The sequence below is a fragment of the Colossoma macropomum genome, unplaced genomic scaffold (genome assembly GCF_904425465.1).
Source record: "Colossoma macropomum unplaced genomic scaffold, Colossoma_macropomum, whole genome shotgun sequence".
NCBI lineage: Eukaryota > Metazoa > Chordata > Actinopteri > Characiformes > Serrasalmidae > Colossoma > Colossoma macropomum.
This window is the reverse complement of record NW_023494806.1, coordinates 19,363,297-19,387,389: the sequence shown is the minus strand read 5'-3', so window position 1 is coordinate 19,387,389 and position 24,093 is coordinate 19,363,297. Positions and strand designations below refer to the sequence as shown.

General features: G+C 37.4%; 1 protein-coding gene across 3 annotated transcripts in view; it reads left to right on the top strand.

Moving 5' to 3' along the window:
- The first annotated feature begins 3,370 nt into the window (after positions 1 to 3,370).
- Positions 3,371 to 24,093, top strand: part of ebf2 (EBF transcription factor 2) — a 33,866-nt gene continuing 13,143 nt past the window's right edge. For 2 of the 3 annotated variants that reach the window (XM_036598417.1, XM_036598419.1), the window contains exons 1-6: positions 3,371 to 3,928; positions 6,143 to 6,299; positions 8,837 to 8,900; positions 10,534 to 10,589; positions 10,691 to 10,764; positions 12,941 to 13,009. In XM_036598417.1, coding sequence (XP_036454310.1) covers positions 3,795 to 3,928; positions 6,143 to 6,299; positions 8,837 to 8,900; positions 10,534 to 10,589; positions 10,691 to 10,764; positions 12,941 to 13,009 — 554 coding nt within the window. In that variant the 5' untranslated portion in view covers positions 3,371 to 3,794. The remainder of the gene's footprint in view (positions 3,929 to 6,142; positions 6,300 to 8,836; positions 8,901 to 10,533; positions 10,590 to 10,690; positions 10,765 to 12,940; positions 13,010 to 24,093) is intronic. The other variant, XM_036598418.1, reaches the window with a different exon arrangement.

Here is a 24,093-nt window from a genome sequence, read left to right as displayed (position 1 = left end):
AGCAATGATTGACAATAATTACCTATGCTGTGAATGAGAATTGAAAAATACCTAGGAAGGCTTCATTTAATGTTGTTCTTACTAAATTACATAGAATAATATTTAAATGAAATGTTTTGTTCTGTTCAGAGGTATTAGCACTAATGTAGCCTTTGCCTTTGAAAGAGAGCAACGTGGCAGAAAGGCATATGTTTGCAAGTTTTTTTTTTTTTAAGTTGACAGCAATTTTTTACTGTGTAGTCACAAATCTCAAAATAATGAGCAGAGTTTTTATTACCCATCAGAGTTGCTTTATTCATTATTTTTTAACGTGATTTCATGTAATAACTTGTCTCAAAGAAGATATAAGGTAAAGATGGTGACAGTCTAAGCTGTGAAGGGGTGTTGTAATTGACAGTCATGATTTTACCAGGACAATATTTTGATTATTTTTTGGATTATTAATTTTTGATTATTTTTTAGGAACCTTTTAAGACCAAATATTAAAACTTTTTCATACATGGTTTGGAATTATTTTGGTATGATTAGACTGATAAATATATTTCATACATCTGAAAGCTGTTTACAAACTGTTGCCATTTATTTGTCCTGGCTACATGCCCATAAACCCCGTACACGATCTCTCCGCATAAAAAAAAACCTCTTCACCAGCAGATGGCGCAGCACCAAAACGAACTTTTTGTTAAGAGTCAATACGCCTGTGCTATCTGTCCGAAAGACAACGACAGCAGCGTTTAATCTCTCTATTTGCTGCATGAGAACTCGCTTTTTCTCTGTAACACATTGTGGTTACCTCATATGAACCGAAGAGAATGCTAAATGTAGGCTACCTATGCTCAGTTCATTCAGGTAGGCTAGTCATGGTTTCTAGAAGACATTTGCCCTAATACTTCCAGCTAGTGCACGAAAACACACGAAAATGCATCAGATAAAATACATTATGTATTTACAGTATTATACTCACAGCATGAGCGCTAATGTAAGGCATTTCTCAAAATGTCACTTTTCACTGCTTTGATTTGAGTGGGCTACACCTGTTTTGCCTGTTGGATGTTAGACTCGGGTTAAGGCCAGTTCGAACGCTCTTTACTCTCCCACCCCTGATTCTGACAAGCTCCGCCTCCTGCGCTAGAACATGCTAGCAATTCGGACTCGCCTTTTTCTGTTCCTAGAGAAAGAGACGCGATACAACTAGCCAGTCCTAGCGCAGGAGGCGGAGCTTTCCTGAATACGTGCGGTGGAAAAATAACGCCCTCTTCGCCTCAGCACAAGGCAGCTACGTTTGCTTGTAATTCCCAAGGGGGTAAGAGAATGGAGAGAAAGCGTGCGGTGGCACACGATAGTTCTTTGTTCATATGCTCAAACAGAGCAAGGCCTTTTGCCCTAAACCTGGAGATGAACAGCAACTGGCTTAGCTGGACATGAAGTAAAATTCTCCCAAAGATTTCACACTTTTTATTTGACCCAACAGAAATAAAGTGAGGATTAATATATTGCTAATGCTACTGCCAACAAGAGGGTTTTTTTAAATGCATATTGTTTTTCTAAGTTTTTATTTTTCTGCTTTGGATATCTATCTATCTATCTATCTATCTATGCATTTATTTAACAGCCAGAAATTCTTGTATCATACGTGTTTTGTGCTCTCTGTCAGACGCCTGTTGCTCAAATATAATTGATGAAAATTAACAAAAAAAGAGTAAAATGTTTGACAGTTATTAAATACATAATAACATTTCTTCTAAACTTATCTACCTTCAGTTTTAATCAGAATTCATAGAGCTGATAGTGACAGTCCATTCTGAACATTTTGTTTGCATTATTTGAACTGGTTTGCGCAAATAAATAGTCGAAACTTTCTGGCTGTGTAAGCAATGCATTAAGTGGTATATATCTTAACGAGTTCATAAATGTCCTTCAAAGTAATGCAGTAATGCATGTCCAACAGTAATGCAGTATAAACCCAAATGACGTGTGTGCTGCCATGTGAATTAAATAAGTGAGAGGAAAATGTAAGAATGAGAGTACATTGAACAAATGATTTAACTTCATATAACTACGCTGGCCTGCTCTGGACCGGATAGCCAGCCAGTGCTGGAGTTGCCTGATAGGATTCGTGGGCCTGTGTGTGTGTGTGTGTGTGTGTGTGTGTGTGGTGTGTGTGTGTGTGGATTCCGCGACAGTCTGCATAATTGGGCGAACAGCTGAGTCCGTGGCGCGCTGGCAGATGGCTGGTGGAAGCCGGGTGGAGGTGTGTGTATATATGAGTGTGTAGGGGGGGTCACACTCATTGTTTAGACGTTTGAGCCTCGCGCACAGACAATGCCCCCAGCCAAGAGGGAGAGAAGATGGAAAGGCCTTCCCTTTTCAGAGCGCGAGGAGAAAAAAGCGGAAATGCAAAAAAGTTTGGAGAAGTCTTATTGTTTTGCCTGCCTGCTGCACTCACGCTCGCAGCTGTCAGTCTGTCAGACTATGGGCTTTAGGTCTAAAACTCTGTTCGATCACGAAGTCATATGCCCAATATATCAACTCCCTGGGGTGCAAGAAGCGTTTCCCTTTTGTAACGTTTCACACTTACTTCAAAATATTAAAATATAGTTAAAAGAAAACAACTTTTTTTAATGTCAGAGATCTCACGCATCCAGTGCAGTCCTTGCACAAGTTAAAACACTTTAAAGAAAGTGAAATTCGCTTTTTGGACAAAATCGTTAATGGAGAACAAATAAAGCCCTCTCGCTCTCTTGTGCTGGATTGCAACGTTTCGTTCGTGCCTTAACCTTTGTGTTAATAATATTGAGTTTATCAATAACTCAAAAAATAATTAACATTAGAGGTGGTTTTTAACTGTGCGTTCATACCCAAGAAACGAAGAAAAAAACAAAATGATCAAAATTTTAGACCTTTTTTTACGCAGTTTACGGCCTTAAAACTCACTTTTTCCATCCAAACATGGCTCGACTCCTCCTCCACTTTCTGGTCGCTCATTCATATCTCTTGCAGCATCATTACGTTCTCCGAGTGATAAACGCATGTTTTTCCCCACCTGTTTTCCGACTAGCACCGCCCCCCGCGCTAGGATTGGATAGCAGTCCACCACACCCCCCTAACACACACACACACACACACACACACACACACACACACACACACACAAGCAGCTCATAGCCAATCCTTGCGCAGGAGGCGGTGCGCTCCACAATACTAGTGGTAAAAAAAACAACCATCCCCAAATGCTGAAACGATGACCCGCGTCTAAGTATGAATTACCAGCCAATCCAAGCACGAGGGCGGAGCTTGTCGGAATACAGGTGGGGGATAAACCCTCACCGTTCCCAAACGCTTTGTGATTCCCTGCATCCTCACCTTTCAGTGTAGGGCTATGGGACCAGCGCCGTAAGCGTTCATACAGTGGACTGCCCGTGGATGGACGCAGCGCGTGGGCTATCTTTCTTATTTGTTGTGTAGCTTTTTTGAGGAAAGTTCACTCTCCATGTAGAAACAAGTGATCTTTCTCTTTTTTTTTCAAATAGACAGAGCACACTTTCCCTACTTTCATTCGAACAATGCTTGCGTCGCAAAGCTGGATACATCTGCTCTCAAAGCCGTAGATAAACTCTGAAGAGGAGAAAAAGTATTGCTTCAGAAATATTACAACTCTCGATGTCGGTTTAAAAACCTCATAGTGTGTATCGAGGAGTCAGCAGCATCTTTGGTCACTTTTTGGACTTTTTGTTGCCTCCCGTGTGCCAGTTTCGCACAGGTGAGCGGATCTTGTCTGTACGGCGTGTTTGTAAATGTTCGGAGCCCAGGAGCATCTGGCTGGTGAAGCTGCCAGTGTGAAAGAGCGAAGTTTTGAGGAAGAAATGGATTCGGTCCGATCATGGGTGCGGAATATCGGTGTTGTTGATGCAAATGTAGCAGCACAGAGGTACGGCACCTTACACATTTTTACTTTTGTAACTAGTCGAATCGTGGGCAATTTATTAGTTATGAAAGTGTCCGGTTCCAGACAGCTGAGCGGTCAACTCAATTCACATTATTCCAAGTGCATTACACGAGAAATGTTCAGATTCACGTTTATGAATCAGGCCTGCACAAGATGATTGCATGAGTGTCAACATAATTCAGCGTTGTTTTGCCTATTGCATGCTGCAAAACAGTTAATGACGGAAATTTAACAAGTTACAGCTGACGTCTGATTTTGATCAGTTTGGTCGCTTTAAGGTTTCTAAACGCACATTTTCTCTTACCAAAATGAGCCATCAACAGGTCTGGAGCTTCACTGACCGTGACCCTAAAATGCCAGGGAGGCGGAGGGATAGTGCCCGGCGAGGAACTCTAATAAACACCAATACAGCCAAAGCAGAGCTGTTCTACAAGTTTTCAATAATGAAATAATATTTTATTACAACTGCTGAATATTTTTCTTACGAATTTTCTCCTCGGCTCTAGTAACGAGCACTGAAGAGTCGCTTCCAGAATTGCAAAAAGTGAAATAATACCAGACTACAGTAACAACAAAATAAACAAAACAAAAACAACAATAATAATCATAGCTAGAAAAAGATCACACTGTTAATTGTTTTCGAATGTACTTTGCCGATTTTCAAGCATCAAAATTGAAGACTGCACGAATAAACATACTAAATAACTAAAAACATCGTTAAATCTTTGAATTTCTTACTTGACTATTCCGTGTTCCAGTCAAAGCCATGCTCCGACATTTAGTTTTCTTTACCAAGTTTTAACCATTTACAGCTTGAATTAGGCAAGCGACTTGATCAACGTGCATTTATATACATACTGCAATCAATACGTAAAAGATGTATACAATTTAAGTAATACACAATGTGTACTTGTTTTAGCCTAGAGACCTGCATCTTGCCAGCAGAAGTATAATCCCCAAAATTAGCTACTGCTGCACACACACATATTTCTATATGTGACGCACATAACACTATAAATATATATTTTGTCCTTCAAACTAAAAATGAACAAGCAGTTTAATTCAAAGCAAATAAATTAATTGATTAAAATGAGCAAAAAGCAAAAATAACAGCTCGGATTAACAAAAGATCTACTCATTAAATCAAATCTCAAAAATATTTCAAATCAATTTTTGTTCTTTTCCCGTTTTTTACAGTTAACGAAGACTAAGTGTCAGTTAAACTATGGTGGACTGTCGCCATTAAAAAATTAAAACTTCCCATTAAACTGTCAATTTAATGACGCTAAAGAAACCCTAAGTGAGAATTAATCAGTGGTGGACTGTCGCCCTTAGAAACATCAAACATTTTCCCAACGCAGTCTGAGGACATTTACTAAAGTCTAATATTAATTTTAATTATTACCATTTTTTAATATAGGACCTTCAAGGCCGAAAGGCTGAAGGGCTCTGCTGGTAAGTGCCATTCTACAGGTCTACAATAGGTGACATTAGTATGAACTTTACAATTTAGTATATTTTCTAAAGCTTTTATTACGTTTACATGATAGAAATCCACATTTCAAGTCTTCAAGTGTTTTCTTTCACCTCTCCGAATATGCATTAGTGAAGTTTGTCTCTGCTTCTGGATTACTTTATGATTTACAAAGTATTTGGAAAAGCCTTTCATTTACTTAAAATTACAGTTTATAATGAGATAAAAACTTCATACAGAAAATCTGTGGTTTTGCCCTTTTTTTACACATCGCTATAGAATGTATAAAAGTTTATGACCATTCTAAGTTACAACAAACATTTACTGCATATTTATAGACATATGAGATTAAATAAATCATTTGTTCTGTGGGTTCGTCACATTTGATCTGGGCACATTTCTTATTTTTTCAACTTGAAAATTGGAGTATCATATCTTGTCTCTTGAAAGATGTAAGTAAATATGATCAAGAGTAATACAAAATGAAAAATGTAGTAATATAATCCTATGGTTTGAATTAAAACATAGATACACCTGAACACTGTGTTGGACTAAGACTGATTGTTCCCAAGCTTTACTTGTTTGCTATAGTTTTCAAAACAAGCCTGCCAAAACCTGGAAATCACAAAAGTGAATTTATGTAGTCATTGTATTCCACTCAATTTCTTTTACAAGTTTTGCAGTACAAAACTTTTAAATCCATGAAATCCTTGCATCCACAGTGGAGTAGCCCTGTCCCGGGCACACTTTGAGAAACAACCCCCCTCCAATCTGCGCAAGTCCAACTTCTTCCATTTTGTGTTAGCCCTCTATGACCGGCATGGACAACCAGTGGAAATTGAAAGGACAGCCTTTGTTGATTTTGTGGAGCATGAAAAGGTATGTGTATGTGTTTTGATACACTGAAATGCATATTTTTGTATTTCATTAAACTAATGGAAGACAGTAAGATTGAGCAATAGATGTTAGAGGTACAGGTAATTGTTCCAATATATTACTGTCTTTAAAAACACAAACTTCCACAAATACATGCTGTTTGAATCATCTTCTCAGAAGACATTAGTGAGCATAAGTATAACAAATGTTTAATTCTCCCTTGTATTAAACATGTATAGAACCCAGACATCTGCAGTGTTTAATGCCTCTAAAAGCTCTGTCACAGAAAGTATTACATGAAACGGTTAAAAACACATTGTCTGATTCCTGAAACTTTTAATGTAAGGTTTTGGCTTAAAATACATTTTTGTAAAGCCATTCATGGTGGAGTGGAACATGCAGTGCATTGTAAGAAAAAAATAATACCAGAAAATACAATCTGTTTTTTTTACACTATTATGATGATACCTGGTTCCTATCACCACCACTGTAAACAAAAGCTGGTTTCTCAACAATGCAACATATCACATCAAACCACTCTGAATGATTTTGTTTACACTGAATTATTCTATTGTGCAAAAATTTAAAAAAATGGTGAAATTCCTCTTTATTAAGGTAATGAAGTGGAGGCTTAAGAATTACTGAAAGTTAAAAAATGTTTGTGTGAGAGAGAGAGAGAGAGAAAGAGAAAGAGAGAGAGAAAGAGAGATTGTGTATGGTGATACCTAAGTTGGTGAGTTATTGTCGTGCCTTGTGGTCAAACTCCAGCCAAGAGTAAGTGGTTGTGGTTAAGAATCAAAGCAGCATAACCTCAAACGACAGACAGAGTAGACCAGCATGTCAGCAATGAGTTCTACAGAAGGATGATTAACTAATACACAGAAATACATTGGAATTGCTTCATTTATTAATAGTCATGACTTTGTTTCAAGTCAATTAAAGTGCAAGTGTAAGATTGAAGTTCATATGGATATTGGTCTATGTAACAAATAGCATACTTTACACCTCCCCTGCAGACAAAACTGTTTTGTGATACTTAACTAGTAATGATTGCTGTCAGGAACAATTTCGGAAAACTAGTCTTAGGCAGCACGTTGGAGATCATTTAAGAGTAATATTGCCTGATATAATTGATTGCTTCACTGTGTGCTGTATGTATAAAAGTGTGTAGCAAATAGTCTTTGTACTATGGTATTATCTTCTTTCTTTCTCTCTCTCTTTCTCTCTCTCTCTCTCTCTCTCTCTCTCTCTCTCTCTCTCTCTCTCTCTCTCTCGCTCTCTCTCTGTTCATCCCTCCTTGGGGTATTGGGCCTCGGTGCATTCTCTGGAGGCCAGTTAACAAGAGAGAAGTTGGAAAAGCAGGAGAAACTGAAAAGGGGCTTGGTTTATAGGCCTCAAGCAAGACTGGAGTTTCTCTTTCAAGGGCAACTGTGCCTCATTTCTTTTAAGTTTTTTTGGTCTCTATTTGTCTCTCTGTGTCTTTGTCCCTCTGTCTCTCTCTCTCTCTCTCACACACACACTCACACACACACACACAAACACACATGCAAACCTGTGTGCACATCCAGTGATTAGCTCTGTATTTGATTTTTGAAATGTATTCAGGATTGCTCCTCAAAAGAAAGTGCTTTGTATAGAAGTCTAAACTTCTATTAGCTGAAACATGAGTGTGCTAATGGCCCTTGTGAGTAATGTAAACCTGTGTATTTAAGACATTACTTATTCCATTTCTCCTTTTTTGGACTCAAATGATTATATGTTAACTAAATCCTTAACCCTTCAAAACCCCAGGCTTATTATGTACTAAGGCTTCTTAGCCAGTAGGCCTTGGCCTTGGCCAAGTCCCAAGCAAAATTGCTCAAACAGTGCCCCTTCTGTACAAATTTGGATTTTAAACACAAAGATCTTGGTAAATGTAACATATATTAAATAGTATGTAATCAAACTGTGCTTTGATAAAGTACTTTTTCTTATTTGGGGGCAGTCATGGGCAGGAGGTTAGGGAACCAACCCTGTGACCGGAAGGTCGCCGGTTCATCCCCTGAGCCAACAGTACATGACTGAAGTGCCTGTCATGTACTTGACTGAAGCACCTTGACTGAAGTCATGTACAGGACTGAAGCACCTAACGCCCAACTGCTCCCTGGGCGCTGTGGATAGGGCTGCCCACCACTCCGGGCAAGTGTGCTCACTGCCCCTAGTATGTGTGTTCACTAGTGTGCATGTATGTGGGTGTTTCACTGCACAGATGGGTTAAATGTGGAGGTCTAATTCCTCTGTGTGCAAGCACAGTTGGCTAATGGAAGAACTGTTGTTGCTGTAGCTTAAAGTTTTGCTGTTATCCACCATTAGAATTTTAAACAAGCATGATCTGGTTAGTCTTAGAGTAAATTACACCAATGTTTTTATAATAATAAGTTGGGTTGACATAATATGTGGTTTATGTACAGGACAAATTTATTGTGTTTATGCTGAAGCACATTTGTTTCACCAGATCATATGTTATGTTGTTTTGTGTCTCTTTGTCCTGTTCTTCTAAGGAGCAGATGGGAGAAAAAACCAACAATGGCACGCACTACAAGCTCCAGCTCCTTTACAGTAATGGTATGTTTGTTGCTCTTTCTCTTCTTACAGTGTGACCTTTAAGGACTAAATGTATAAAACTTTGTTAAACATATTGAGGACTGTGTGCAATTTTGTAAAGTACTGTTTTAATAGTCTTAAAAGAGAGCAACATGCAATATACAAAAGATGTATGTCCATAATGTCCATAAAGACATTTGCTAGGTTTTCTGGATACTTAATTCTCAACATGCTGTTGCCTTCCCATCACATAATGATAAAGGCCAGAAAGGTCTGTCAATCATTGAGTCAATTAAATGTTCTAACATTTTTATGCTTTTCATATTAGTATAACAAGACCTCATAGGATTTTAGTGCTATCATATAGTGATTAAAAAGTCTTTAAGTGAAGTGTTACCACACAAATATAGATTTTTAAATATTTGGTCACATGAATGCAAGTATGAATGAATTTTCCTCTGTCTGTTGTCTTACAGTCCTTGAACTATAAAGTTGCCAAAATGCGTTCAGTGGAACAATGCCCTTTGTAACTTATTTAAATAATTAACTTGAATGTTAAACAGACAAACAAACAAACAAACAAACAAACAAATAAATGTGAGTGTTTAGATCTTTATAAAAATTTAAAGACCATCCACAAAATGAGAAGATTCTGTACCAAATCTACACCATGAATCCATGACCAGAACTAGACTGGAGGTCTGGATTGTAAGACAGTTCTATGTCAATTTCAAGTTTTTTTCTAGAACTATATGTCTACATCAAAAAGTACTTAGGAATCTTCATTTCTAAGAGTGAAAAATAGGCATCAAGATGTTTCCCAAAACAGTCACAGTCTGCACCAGTATGTTGAGCTGATATCACAAAAGATACAGCCTAACTTGTTCTTATTCGCTTGCTGTATGGGCAAATGAGACTCTGTGATGCATGAACCTCCCAGTGGTGATACACAACAAAAACAAGAGGCGCATAGAGATGTGAGTTCCCATGGGCCCTCACTTCCTCTCCTCTGCCATCACCAAAGAACCCATGGGAGAGTAGATGAAAGATGCCCACTCTGAGATATACTAATACACATACATTCACATACACCTCCTCTCTCCAGATGATCCCCCTTTCAGCTATGTTGTGGCCCTCACTGTTTTAACCTAAGGTAGATGCTGAATACATTAATGAGCATAATTTATAAGGAAAATGAGAAGTTGAAACCTAGTTGAAACCTATTAGACTTTAGTGTGGGCCATATCCTAAAAACTATAAGATAACATTTGGCAATTTGACAGCCAACTATTAACATTAAGATTAAGATAGCTTTAAAGATAGCTTTTAACTAAAAAAACCTTAAAACTAAATCTAAAATCCTAAGAGCAATAACCATTGAACAATACTAACTTGCCAATATACAACTGACTAAATGAAGTGCCTTTTTTGCTTCTTTTAATGCAATTTGTCGTTTTTGGTTTCCTCAAATGTTCAACCAAAAAAAACTAATTTAAAAATGAATGAATGTGAATAGCCATAAATCAACATGAAATAAGTAAAGCCTACTAATTGGTGGCTACTCGCTTCTATCCATAGGTCAGGCTATTGTTTTGTGGTTAAATGTTGTTCATTTGTTTTCAGTATATCAACTTGTACATGCGTGTGTTGACAGGTGTGAGAACTGAGCAAGACCTTTATGCTCGCCTTATTGACTCTGTCACCAAACAGGTAAACTTCTGGGACAACTTGAAGCTTCTTAGACAATGTGAAGCTTTTGTAGTTGGACTGCAGATGACATTTGTTTCCCTTTTTCTATGTTTGTGTTTTAGCCCATTTCATATGAGGGACAAAACAAAAATCCTGAAATGTGCCGTGTCCTGCTTACTCATGAAGTCATGTGCAGGTAAAAGTCACAGTCAATCTATGTTAGCAAGCAGTTAGTCAGTTCATACAGTCACATAGGACAGTGATTTATAAATCTATGTTCACCTGTATCTAAACAAAATCAGTACAAATGTATTTAAAGGTTTGCCTTATCCACTTCATTGTTTTTTGTACATATATGTTCATTCTGAAATTGATGCATGCTACATGCTCCGAAAACTTGAGACAGGGGCACTTTAAGACTAGGAAAGTTGTGAAATGTTCAAATTATGAAAAAGTTGTTAAATGTGCATGTGAAAAAACATTTTAAACAGGTGATGCAATCATGCTCGGATATAAAAGCAGTGTTCAGGAAATGTCTAGTCCTTTGCCATAGGTTAAGGCTTGTCACTAGGCCAAAAATGCATGACGTAGTCCAACTGTTAAATGAATGTTATTCAGCCATGGATTTTAGATATTTCACCCTATACTGCGCATAATATCATCAAAAGATTCAGGGAATCCAGACAAATGCCTGTGATCTTCACCCCTCAAACTGCATTAAAAACAAGGCTGCTCCTGTGATGGATGTCATCACATGGGTTTGGGAATACTTTAAAAAAACATTGTCAATAAATACTGTTCATCACTGCATCCACAAATTCAAGAGTGTACTATGCACTAAGTTATTTAGTAAGTTAAAATATTGTGTTTTTGTCTTGTTTTGTGCCATGTAATACTGGTTAAAAAGAATTTACTAATCCCTGCTTTCTGTTTTTATTAGCATTTCACATACTGTCCAAGTACTATTTTGGAATTGAGTTTGTATTATACAAAAATTCACAAAGTGATTTTTGTGTGTGAACACTACATTTGTGAAGTACTTTTTTAATTAGAACTGACAGTATACTTTCTATTTACTCTTGTTTAAGAGTTCAACATTGTGAGAATTAATGTCTTTTACATGTTTTAGGGTCTGTTTTAAGTTTTAGGGTTAACATATAAATTTATTCATAAGGAGTTTATTTTATACTAATATTATTTAAGACTGTGAGTTTCTGACATGAGTTTAAGAAAATTGAAAATTGAAAATTGAAAACTGAACTACTGACAGATACATCTGTCAGTGAAAGCTAGTAAAAATCACTGTCATTTTTGACCATAGAGAATTAGACCATATTACTGTTTATCATAATTTAAGCTCATTATATTACCTTAACCCAGACTAAGGCCAAACTAAGCAGCAGGGCCAACAGTGACACCTGCGTAATCGAAGACACGGACACTGGGTAACAGACAGACAAGAAGTCTGGGTGGGGGAGGTACAAGGCGTGCGGTGTGGTGACCTCAGGCCCAGGGACATGACGGGGAGGGCAGAGGGGGAGTCGAAATCGGCTTCGCCTCCATTGTGCGGCCAGCAGATGCCCGAGTGGGGTTCACAGCTGGCTAATAACAGAGCCAGGCCAGGAGAGGTTGGGGGTGGCGTTGTTGAGGGCAAACAGCACAGCTGGGGAGTGGCTCTGTCTGACAGAGGGGGAGTTTAGGTGGGGAGGGGGTTCGAGGGACAGCATAGGGGCAGATGGCCAGGGTGGGGGGCACCTTTGTTATGCAGGGGGGCGGAGTGCGGGGCAAGTGGGAGGGGTGGAGTCGCATCTACAGACAAGAGAGGCTTGGTGCTGGCGTGTGTGGCTGAATATATGTGTGCATGTGCATGATGGTTTCTTGAGTCCCTTTATAGATGTGTATTTTTGTATAGTGCATTTTAGTTAAGTATATGGTGTTCACATGTTATCAGTTAGGGGAAGGAGTTTATCTGACATGTTAAAAAGAAGTAACCAAATTCTTTGTAGCAAATCTATACATCATATCCACATGAAATAAATATATTTCTTTCTTACTAATTGTGTTTTTTCCTGTGAGAATGATGTACACCTTTAAATCAAGTAAATTTGGTGCATTGCTGTTCCACAATTTTCTTTCTGCCCCTCCTCAAGTCTTTCTTTTCTTTGTAATTCTGTTTTACATATAATTACAGTACATGCAGTTTTTCCAGCTAATGGGAAATTATAACAGGTCACGGGGTCAGAATATAATTTGCTGGCATCATTTAATATCCAGTCCACCAGCATACATTTTCATTAAGCACCATGTTTTACCCTAACATTATATGTAAACTTGACTTGAAATTTATATTGCCTTCTCTCTTCCGCACACAGTCGTTGCTGTGAGAAAAAGAGTTGTGGAAATCGTAATGAGACACCATCAGACCCCGTCATCATCGACAGGTAAGAATAGTGGTCTAAAGTCAGATCTAATAAATCGTCTTTAGTTCCACTAGCGCAGATGTCATTGTACAGCACTCCTCACACAGCAGCTCTGTAGGGATTCCTGTCATAGCTGGTTTGGACCATTTAAAACCAAATGCAATTAGTATTCAGTTCACTGCATGTACAGAATGAGAGAAAACAACTGAAGAAAAAAAAAGGCCTTTAATGGTCCTCAAATTGCTTGTCATGCAAAAAGCACATATGCATGTTTTATATGTGCACCTATGCACAGTCTGGTCAAGCTCCCAGGGCCCTTAGCTAATGGAGTAGAAGAGTGTCTATTTTTCTCCAGTTTAGACATATCTGTCAAGTATACAAGTAATCTCTCTCTCTCTCTCTCTCTCTCTCTCTCTCTCTCTCTCTCTCTCTCTCTCTCTCTCTCTCTCTCTCTCTCTCTCTCGCGCACACACTGTCTCTCTCTCTCTCTCTCTCTCTCTCTCTCTCGCGCACACACTGTCTCTCTCTCTCTCTCTCCCTCCCTGTCTGAGTTGATGCTGTTTACAATGCGTCTCAGAGGATCTGCTCGGGCTTTCTCAAAATGGAAAAAACGGGCTGTTGTCTTTTGGATTTTCCCAGAATTCCTGAGCACTACAGCTGTTTTTCTCCTTTACGGAGTGGCTCTCTCTCTGACCCTCTCCTCTCTCACTTCTCTAAAAAAAGCCCTACTTGACTCTTGACTCAAGGGCTCAATAAAATGAAGGTTTCTGTTGGCTATTTTGGTCTTCACAGCCTGTTACTGTAGCTAGGATGTGCTTAAGTGACTTGTTGACCTGGTGCTGTAGCTGATAGCCCCACACTTCTCAGGGGAAGTGCCTCATTAGTGGGTCGAATCGTTAGGCTAATCTGTGTGTTGTGGCATCATTGAAAACACATTTTTTGTGACTTCCAGCTCAAAGTTAGCATGCACTACACAATCTTTGAAACATTATTTAAAAACTCATAGTGCATCATATTGAGAATGCTATAGGAAGAATCCTTTCAGAGCAAAGAAATGGCTCAGAAATGTATGTTGTTTTCATTGAAGCAAAATTTAAATTGGCACACACATACAGTAATTAAACCGCTAGTTTATGAATTTGCAAGCTGAAAAGGCGATGTTTCATTGATTAATTGGAAATCATATTGCTTTTTTCTTTTTTGTCATTAAGTTACTTGCACTATTAAATTTGCTTACACTAGAATCTCTTTTTCAGACACAGATTCAAACACACAAAATCTCTCCCAGCACACCCCCCCTCCACCGACACCTTTTCCCCAACTAATATTGTCATAATTAGTCAGCCTCATCACCTCCGAAATGCTCATGGGAATTGGAATCCCCAATGTGTCTGCCCCCAGCCCCCCTCTTTTTTAATCTGTCTCCATATTGTTCAGGGCCTGTCTTGTCTTTTACTCTCCTCCCCCTCTTCACAATCTGCTATTCACCCTTTTCTCTACTAATCCAGTTATTAGTGAAAGGAGAGAGAAGAGATCCCATCTGATCCCTGAGGCAGCATGCCTTTTGCCACTTTATGACCCACACATCTGATCTAAGGGATGCTATGGTCACTGCTTAACTAGCTATGGTCACTGCTTAACTAGCACTAAGCAGTGACTAGTTAAGTGCTTAACTAGCGCTTAACTAGTCACTGCTTAACTAGCACTAGGCAGACACTAAATTTAATCTTAAATTCCAACTGTAATCTGGCATAGCCATTCTTTAACAATGTTTTGTGACTTCAATAATTACATGTTAAATTAAAGAGTTGCTACTTTTGTTTGCACGTAGGTTTGATTGATATTACATTTTCAAAGCTTGTACATTGTACATTCCACATTTCAATGTAGGCAAAAAAGGACGTGTTGTTTTTATAGACGCTCATAGCCAGTTTCTGATCCTGCCATTAGCCACCTCATGAGGTTCTTTACATTATTGTTTTGGGATGGTTGATCTGGCCTGTCAGTACAAGCACACTCAGTGTCAAGTACTTCTTAACATGGATTTGACCCATATAAATTGATTGATAGATATTCTTAATCAATCTACCAATTAATTGATCAGTGATTGATCAATAACTCTCTGGTGATCTGGATATAGTCTTTGGTGCTATGGAGAACTGTTTCATTTGAAGATACCTAATGCTTAATTAGAATTTGTAGATACTTAATTAGAAAAGCATTGCTGAACCATTCAGTTTTCTTAGATGTGTCAATTGAGTATCAATCAGAAAAATAAGAAGTAATAAGGAAAAAAATATTTAATTAACCATTTCTGTTGATATAAGATCCAATCACTATTTCTGTTCATCCAGAAGATGAAAGATGGTCCATTCCATTTTTAATCATTTGAAAATGCTAGCTGCCCCTCCCACAATGTATAGCCCATCTGGCTTTCATAAAAGTAGGAAACGTAGGAAAAAAGTATTGATATGACACCTACAATTTGTTAACCCCTTTAAATCTCTCATTATTCAGTAACTACAGGGGCCCTGGCCATTTAAGGGGATACAAGGGAATTTCTGATTTTTCAAAATTTCAAAATTTGTTGAAATGTAAGCAAAGTTATTCATGGCAGTTTGTGAAACTGTACTGCAACTTTGAAACTTACTGGTTTGGATATCTTATATCTGGTTGGGACCAGGGGTGATGATGTCCAAAATGTTTTATAGATATTTTATTTACCATCTAAAACTACACTGTCAGAAAAAAGGTACTGTGCTAAAAAGCCTAGAGACAAGACAGGGTGTGTGGAGTCAATACAACTTAAAAATATAAAATTGCAATGAATTATGGTAGAATTATTTTTTCTAAGAGTGTACTAGTAAACCTATATGTAATCTGCATAATGGCAAAATAGTGGCAAATCTGAAAAAATAAGTGAGTTAGATTTAGAAGTAGAACACCCATATGTCTGGTTCCTATCTCCATCGCTGTGAACAATTTCTCTGGAGTGGTGCATTTCACATCAAACCACTCTGACTGGCTTTGTTTACATGTTGATGATTTATAAAGAAATTAATAATTAGTGTCATTCCCATTTAATTTTATAAATATCAGATTAATATTAGAAAGGAACCCATCTTAAATGATCGTATCAGATATCTTAATGTGGTAAGTTTTGATAATATAGTAAAAAGAAAGAAATAAAGGGAAAAGAAACAAATCAAAATAAGTATTTCTCTATTTTAGTCCATTTCACTGCTGCATGCCATTAAGCCAGACCATAAAAGTTCAGCCATCTTTTCTTGTGATCTCTTGTGAGCAAGTGAGGTACAGTCATGAGGGCTTGAGGATTAGCAAGTCAGTGCCAAACCACAATCAATATATGGATGCATAGAAAAACGAAGGGGTAGCCACGGTAAAGCTTGAGGAGGGAGGACGAGAGAGATCAATGCCCTGCAATATCTCTCTAATTGATTGCGCTTTCCGCTGGGGTCTCCCTTAACAAGCTAGTGCTCCAACAAAACAGAAGAATCAATAGGAGTACCCCAGCCTCATCAATATCACCCCCTTCCCCCCAACTGTGAAACCACAGATGGTTTCACAAGGCTTTGACAGAGGGGCTCATGTGTGGGTTTGCCTGTTTTACTTTAGTTCTGAGGACACCCAGCTCTAAGACATTATTTTGAAAGATGTATAGTCTGTAATGTTAAACATATGTAGTGTGTGAAATGGGTAAACAGAACAAAAAGAGCCTCAGCTGTGCTTCTAACCATCAGAAACTGCTTTATTTTATAGAGAAAAGACTTTATATGTATGAAGTTACAAATGTAAGATGTGTACTCTTTGTTAAATGTATATAACTGATTTTTGTGCTAGATGGATTTTGTTTCTTATTTTTTTGTGTTTTGAAGATCTAGAAAGAACACCTTTACCCTGATCATGCTCTTAATATGTTAAAGATTAAGTTCACCTCCAAAGCGTTAAGACCTTTGTTGTAATAGTGTTAGAAGTTTTACAATTGCAGAGTAATAATTATAAAATTATTTAATTTCTTCAGTAAATCCTAGGACATACAATTAATCAGAAAATACACATAATAATATAATTTCTGTGCAATTGCTATTGAGATTTTGAAATACCAAGTATGGAAAATTAATTTCTGTTGTGTTTTCTGGGGTGTCTTCATCAGCTTCCCTAAATTTGCCTCTCATTTATGTCAAAGATTGTAGTATAAGTATGTATGTAGTACAGAAGGACTCATAATGCTTCTCCTAGAGTGACTCTTGATGCTACTAGCCCGCTAACTTTGTAATGGCAGAACCTGAGATGCCAGGATGCCCTTTACAGTCTGTGCTATTACCTGTGTTCCTGAGTAGGAATATATAGCAAAACATCAATGAAAATATGGATTTCTTTTCAGGCTTTGATTGAACACTTTTAAAAAAGGATTAAACAGTTCTTCATTAACCTTTGAACAATAAGCCTAAATTTTAGCCTGATTATTTAGCAACTACTATAAATTATCTGCTAACTATACTCTTAAAAATAAATGTGTCAAAAAGGGTTCTTTGAAGCAATACCATGGAAGAACTAGATTTGCTTCCCTCAAGATATTTTCAGTGGATTGGTCTTTAAAGAATCATTTATGTAAAGGAGATGTGTGAGTGTGCGGATCCATTTGAAAAATTTAAGAACTTTCACATGATCTATGTATACCAATTAAAGGTTTGTCCTCAAAATGTATGTCCATTTAGGAACCTATTTAGTTATGAGGGTGAAGATTTGTGGGTCCACATGTTCATGCCTTTGCAGTTTAAGGGGTTAAGGCTCAGTCAGAGTTTCATTAGCACTGCTTGTTCTCCCAGTGGTAACGGCTCTAAAGTATTAGCGTCTGACAGTGCTAGGATAAGAAGAGAACATACCATTCCACCTCACCCTTCTCTGTCTTAATCGAACCCCTGAGAGCCAACAAGCCTGGAAAAAAATTGTAAAAGCACATTAAACAATTGAAAGGTTAATGGAAACACTAAATGATGTCAGAGGTTTTTTTTTTTTTTGGTTTGCCTGAAATATACATCTCCGGCTTTGATTTCATGCTTTAAGCCATAAACACGCCCCTGGCCACGTAGCCAATACTGTGTAAAAGTCATTTCATTTCTTATCAAAATGGCCATTAAGTACAAGTTAATTTTTACGTGTCAGGGAAAAAAGCACAAAACATATGTTTAACAGAAAATTACACAGACGCCTCAACAACTACAAATAATATCACAAGTTCAATATTTTGTGTATCCACTCTTTACAGTTATTGCAGCTTTTATTCCCTTGCTTTCAGTTTTTCAAAGAAATCTGCAGGGATTTTTTTTCACACCTTCAAAGCTTAATCTTAGGCATGGTTGCATTTCTGTTTCTCATGATCCAATTAATCCTAACCACTTTTAGTGATACTGAGGTCCAGGCTCAGTCCAGGGTCAGTCCATTGTTTTAAAAACACTAGCAGATTCTTTGTGTGATTTGTATTTTCTTGTCTATTTCCTTTCCTCAATAATAGCTTCTTGACAGCCACACATCATTTAGACTTATAGCATTGAGTTGTCTTCTCACAGTGGAAGGATGGACAGGCACACTTTGGGATTTTAGATCTGAAGTAAGAGTGAAGCTTCAATTTCTTCTATCTCTCAAAGATAAGAGCTTTAAGTACTGATTATCTGATGGTGACAATTTTGGTGGTTAGGAATTAGGAATTGGTTGTTACGAATGAAAAAAAAATAATTTTTGAACTTTAGTGTGAAAACTTCTTCCTGTTCTTGTTCCTATATTAACATATCTAACCTTCTCAGAAACATCGCACATGTAGGCACACACGCACACACACATTTATAGATAAATGTAGAAATATACTGATCTAATACCTGATCTGAAAGCACCGATGTACAAACAAGCCCCCACTCACATACCCAAAACTCACAGATCTGCACACACACACACACACACACACACACACACACAGTGAGAGAGGACATTTGCTCCCATGAGAATAAGACAGCAAGAGTGAGAGAGCATGAAGTTCTGAATATCACATGTGCCTTGTCCTCTTTACAAAGAGACAAGATTGTCACACAAATAAAACCATAAGAAAAGCTGCTTTTATGCCTAACTATAATATAATGTGTGGAAACCAGCAGTATTAAATTTACTCACCTGATTTGTTGAATAAAAAGGCTCTGAAGCTTCTCTAAAGTTTGGATCACAAAGGCATATCATTGGCAAAAATCCCAATAATTTTCCCAACATTGATATTCCTGTTTCACCAACTACTAAATTTACCATGTCAATTAAACCTCAACTCATAACAAGCAATAAAGGAGAGGTTACACATGATAAATGCAGTTAGGGCAACTCAAATGTGTCACAGTATGCTGGTTTCCATCAGTAATTTGAATAAATGCAGCTGTCTGGGTATATGGTGAGTTAAAGCAAATGAGAATTTGCAGGTTCTCTGTGAGGTTGCTTAATTCCATGAACATCTGTGAGAGACAAACACAGATTAGGACACTGTTTACTTGGGAGGCTTTATGAATTTAAGACTGATTCATAGAGAGAGAGAGAGAGAGAGAGAGAGAGAGAGAGAGAGAGAGAGAGAGAGAGAGAGAGAGAGAGAGAGAGAGAGAGAGAGATGCTGTCTACAAGCATGTCCTTGCTTTTGCTCTATATGTAATTAATTTCCTGGGAATGTGACATTATTGTATACACTGTTGTCTAAAACACTTTTGGTGGTGTTGTAACAGAACCTCATATCTGAAAATATAACCTCACAGGAAAAAGAAATAATTTTCTTTTCTTCTTGGGCATTCCTATTGGCCCGTTTATCATGAGATGCTCTCTCAATGTAAAGGCAATACATATGTTTTCAAATGGTTTAAAAAACGTTTTTGATATATATTGTGGTCAATATGAGGGGGATATAAAGGGATGCCACCCATCTGGTCAAAAAAATCTGTACAAATTTGTAAAATGCCACCCCTGCCCAACCCCCAAAAATTTTAATTCCTTTTATTTCCTTTTATTTGATTTCCTTTAATTCCTTGGAATTTACACAAGTTGACTTTGGTCTACACAAAGCAGCACAAAGTAGTGGAAGACTTTCGTAATTTGTTTATACTAATAACTGGCTGCAGCTATTAACCCAGAGCTGGTTCTAATACCATGATAAAAAAAAGATTATTGGCATATCTAGGTAATATAATTACAGCATAAAGTGAGCAATAGTAAGAGAAAGACTTTTAAACTAGGTTTGATAATAATGATATGTAGTGCTGGTAAACTACTTAGAGAATGTATGGTGTGTGTGTGTGTGTGTGTGTGTTTATTTGCATTAGAAATTCTGAAATGTTGCCATGCTAGATCCTGCTTGGAACTGGACCTGTTAGTCTTAGCTAAGTTCCTGTGTGTGTGAGGAGAGCAGTGTTGGGCTGTCTTAGGTTTCACTGATGACTTAATTTGATCCAAGGGAAGATTTAGTCTGTTGCTGATAAAATATGTTCTCATTTTTTCTTCCTTTTAGTTTACATATTTCTCAGTCATAATGCAATAGTGGTGGACAATATTGATCAGTTTAAATTTGATCAGTATTTTTCAAATACATCATGGTATTATGATTAAAGATGATATGAAACCACTTCTTCTTTCCCGATATTGATACTAGTATTGAAACCTGAGTATCGACTAAGTCTGATATCAACTTTCTTTAAAAGCTACTAATCTTTAAAATGAGCTATTTTTAGTTAAAGCACTTCAATTAACATGAGCATCTGAACGTAGGTTCATGCTCTAACTACTAAAACAGTCTACTTCCCCACAGGAAGAAATGTATAGCTAACATCATGACATCACACAATGTGTGTTATTACAAGTTAGATTTGTTATTGGATTGGATTGGATTCATTACTTTTTCCCCTTTGATTTTTTGTTGATGTCGGACTGATACAGATACTCATTGAAACTGAAATGCCGTCTGTATTCATGACATCAGGGAATATATCAATTTGCATTAATACATTAATGAACCCAAGCTTCCTGGTTGCTGCTACTAAATGCTAAACAAATTTCTTACAAACCTAATGTAGCATGCCTTGAGTGGACTGTTTTCCTCTGTTTTCTTCTGTTTAAATTATCCTAAAAAGGAATCATGCAGTCTACTGTAAACATTAACCAAAGAAAACGTGGTTACAAAAAAGGAAATGTACTATTTGTTTAGTTTAAATATATTTTGAACTTTACTTTGAAATTAATCTGAAGCACCCGGCAAAAAATATACACTGTAAAGTCACTAAATACAATTTAAAAAGCTAAAAGCAAACTGCCAGGAAGCAGGATGCCATTATTTAACAGAATAGAATGTTATCATGGATATAATTTTCACTGTCTCTCAGTAACGCTAAAACTAAAAATTGATATCACTGATACAAACATACAGATATTGACCATGTATTGCCCAGCACTATGTTGCGCTGTGGTCCAGCTGATGTCATATCATATTGCTGCTTAGAACATTCCTGGTGTGAGATCAAACTGTTAGGCAAAATGGGGTGTGTGTGTGTGTGTGTTTGTGTGTGTACGTGTGTGATGAATCCGTCAGGATGGAGGGCAGAGTTGATGGGCCTGTTGACAGCTTCTCAGCAGGCCTGCTGTGAGCTCCGCCGGTATCTTCGTCCCCCCTTCTCTCCATACCTCTGCTCTCTTCCTTCCTTCACTCCTGTCTTCGTCTCTTCACATTTGCTATGGATTAACCATGGACAGTAAATTACAGCACCCCGGACCTTTGAGTGATTCCATACCCCATATCTTCACACATTCCCTCACCATCCTTCTTTCTGTTCTCCTCCTCAGCTTCTATCCTTCCATCTGTCTCTTCCCCTGTCTGTCTGTCTGTCTGTCTGTCTGTGTTTATTCTTTAACCCTTATAAGTCTCTGTAATTGCTGGTGATTAAAAAAAACATGGTGTAATTTTATATTATTCATTTCTCACTTGTAGTTCTGAAAAACAAGTGGAGAAATTCTGTCAAAACATTCACCATGCCAGTCATAAGTATTAGAAGAAGATGTTTTATTCTTTTAGTTTAATGATAAGTTATTGTTGTGCAAAAAGGCTTGTTTTACTCTTTAAAGTTTTTGACTTTAATTAAAACTTTCATTTAGTCCTTTAGTCATTGAGTGAAACCACTCAAACCGCGCTGACTCAAACCTGTCAAATCAGAATATAAAATAAATGTAAATTTAACTAACTATGCAATTAACTATGTTATGTTATGTTATTAATGTTAAATAGTGTAATTAGTTATTGAAGTACATTGAAGTATTATCACAAAAACACAGCATTAACTCTAGACTTTTAATGGTTAACTTGATTTGTATTGTTTTCCTTCTTGTGTCTTGTCATTTTCCATCTTGGCATGGCCTCCTCCTCTCCCTCTTTCAAAATTTCTCTCTCTCTCCCTCTGCCCTCTTTTTCTTCACATACCTTCCATCAACCGATTCTTGCTTTGACACTGTCAGTTTAGTGACTATTGGCATCCTTGAGTCTCTCTCTCTCTCTCTCTGTCTCTCTCTCTCTCTCTCTCTCTCTGTCTCTCCATCTCTCCTCTCCCATTCCCCCCTTCTCCCTCTCCTCTATCTGGAAACAGATGTTGTTTGTCAGATCGTATCATTACTGGCTAATTAAGCAGACATCTCTTCTCTCTCTCTTCTCCTGCCTGCCGCTCACTGATTCTCACAGATAGTCCAGGCTGTTCCCCCCACAGAGCTGAAGGTGTATTCAGATGTGTGTCTTGTTGATAACTCAGATGTATTCGTTTGAGTTGTTTCTCTTAAGGTGTTGATGAGTAAAGATATGAAACAAGTTGGAATATGGTTTAGGCAAGCCTAAAACTAAATTGTAACATCAATGGTGATATACCATTGAAAAACCATTTTAGTCTAGGATTAAGCTTGATGTGGGTCTGGGAAACCGGCACATGGAGTCCGCACTGAAAGATTGTAGTAAAAATAGTCCAATGCTTGTGCAAATGAGTATAATTATTAGGACAACTATGAACTAAAAGGTTTCTAAATGGTTGTTTACTTGGTTGTTTAGTTCCAGGAAAAAGCTATAATTGCTAAAAACCTTTAAGTTCTTTTAAGGATAGTTCACACTCATTCTGCACATCTTTTTTCTTTAAAAAACAATCCATTTAAAAGTTCCTTCAGTCTTTCTCAGAGAACCCCATCCTCAAGCCTGCATAATGCAAATTGTCATTTTAGATTCCGCTACCTCAGTTTTGTACATTCCTTTACTTTATTCCTTTACTTACATAGAAACAGAATGTAATATAGCGTGGATAACATAGCATGTAAACATCCCAAAACATTCAAGCTTCATTCCAACAAGCCATTATTTCCCAAGTAAGGTGGCAAACAGGATCACTCATATGCTCTTAAAAATAAAAGGTTCCTAAATGGTTCCTGGCTCTGACATATGGTTCTAGAAAAAAAACTTTAATTGATACAGAGCATTTGCATGAAAGTCCTTTGAGGTTTTAAAAGGTTCTTCACGTCTCATCTACAAAAAATGGTTCTTTAAAGAACTATTTATTGACAGGTTCTTTAAGGAACCAAAATTGGTTCTTCTATGGCATTGCTGAAGCCTTCTTGGTAACTTTACACTGAAAAGATGTCTCTTTCTGTTAGTACACTCAAACATAGATAAATTGATGGAGAGAGGAATACATGCGTAGATTTGGACACATAAAGGGGTTGGACGTGTGTGCATCTATGCAGTTATAGTTTATGCGTAATTACAAGCATGTTTAAATAGGATAAGTTGATGAGCAATGCTGAAAAACTTTCTTACAAGTTTTCTTAAAACGTACAGAGGCCTTAATTGTTATGTCTTAAACATTACTCCTTCCTTGATTTCATTCAGTCACATACTGACTAATGAGGTTGCTAGGTTTGCAAATAAAGAAAATAAATCACAAACCAGGAATCATTTGTCATTCAAAATGCTTGTTTGGCACCAAAAACATTCATTTAGGTTATTAGCAAGGGCTTAGTAGACAGAATCTGACATGGAAAGGTGATAG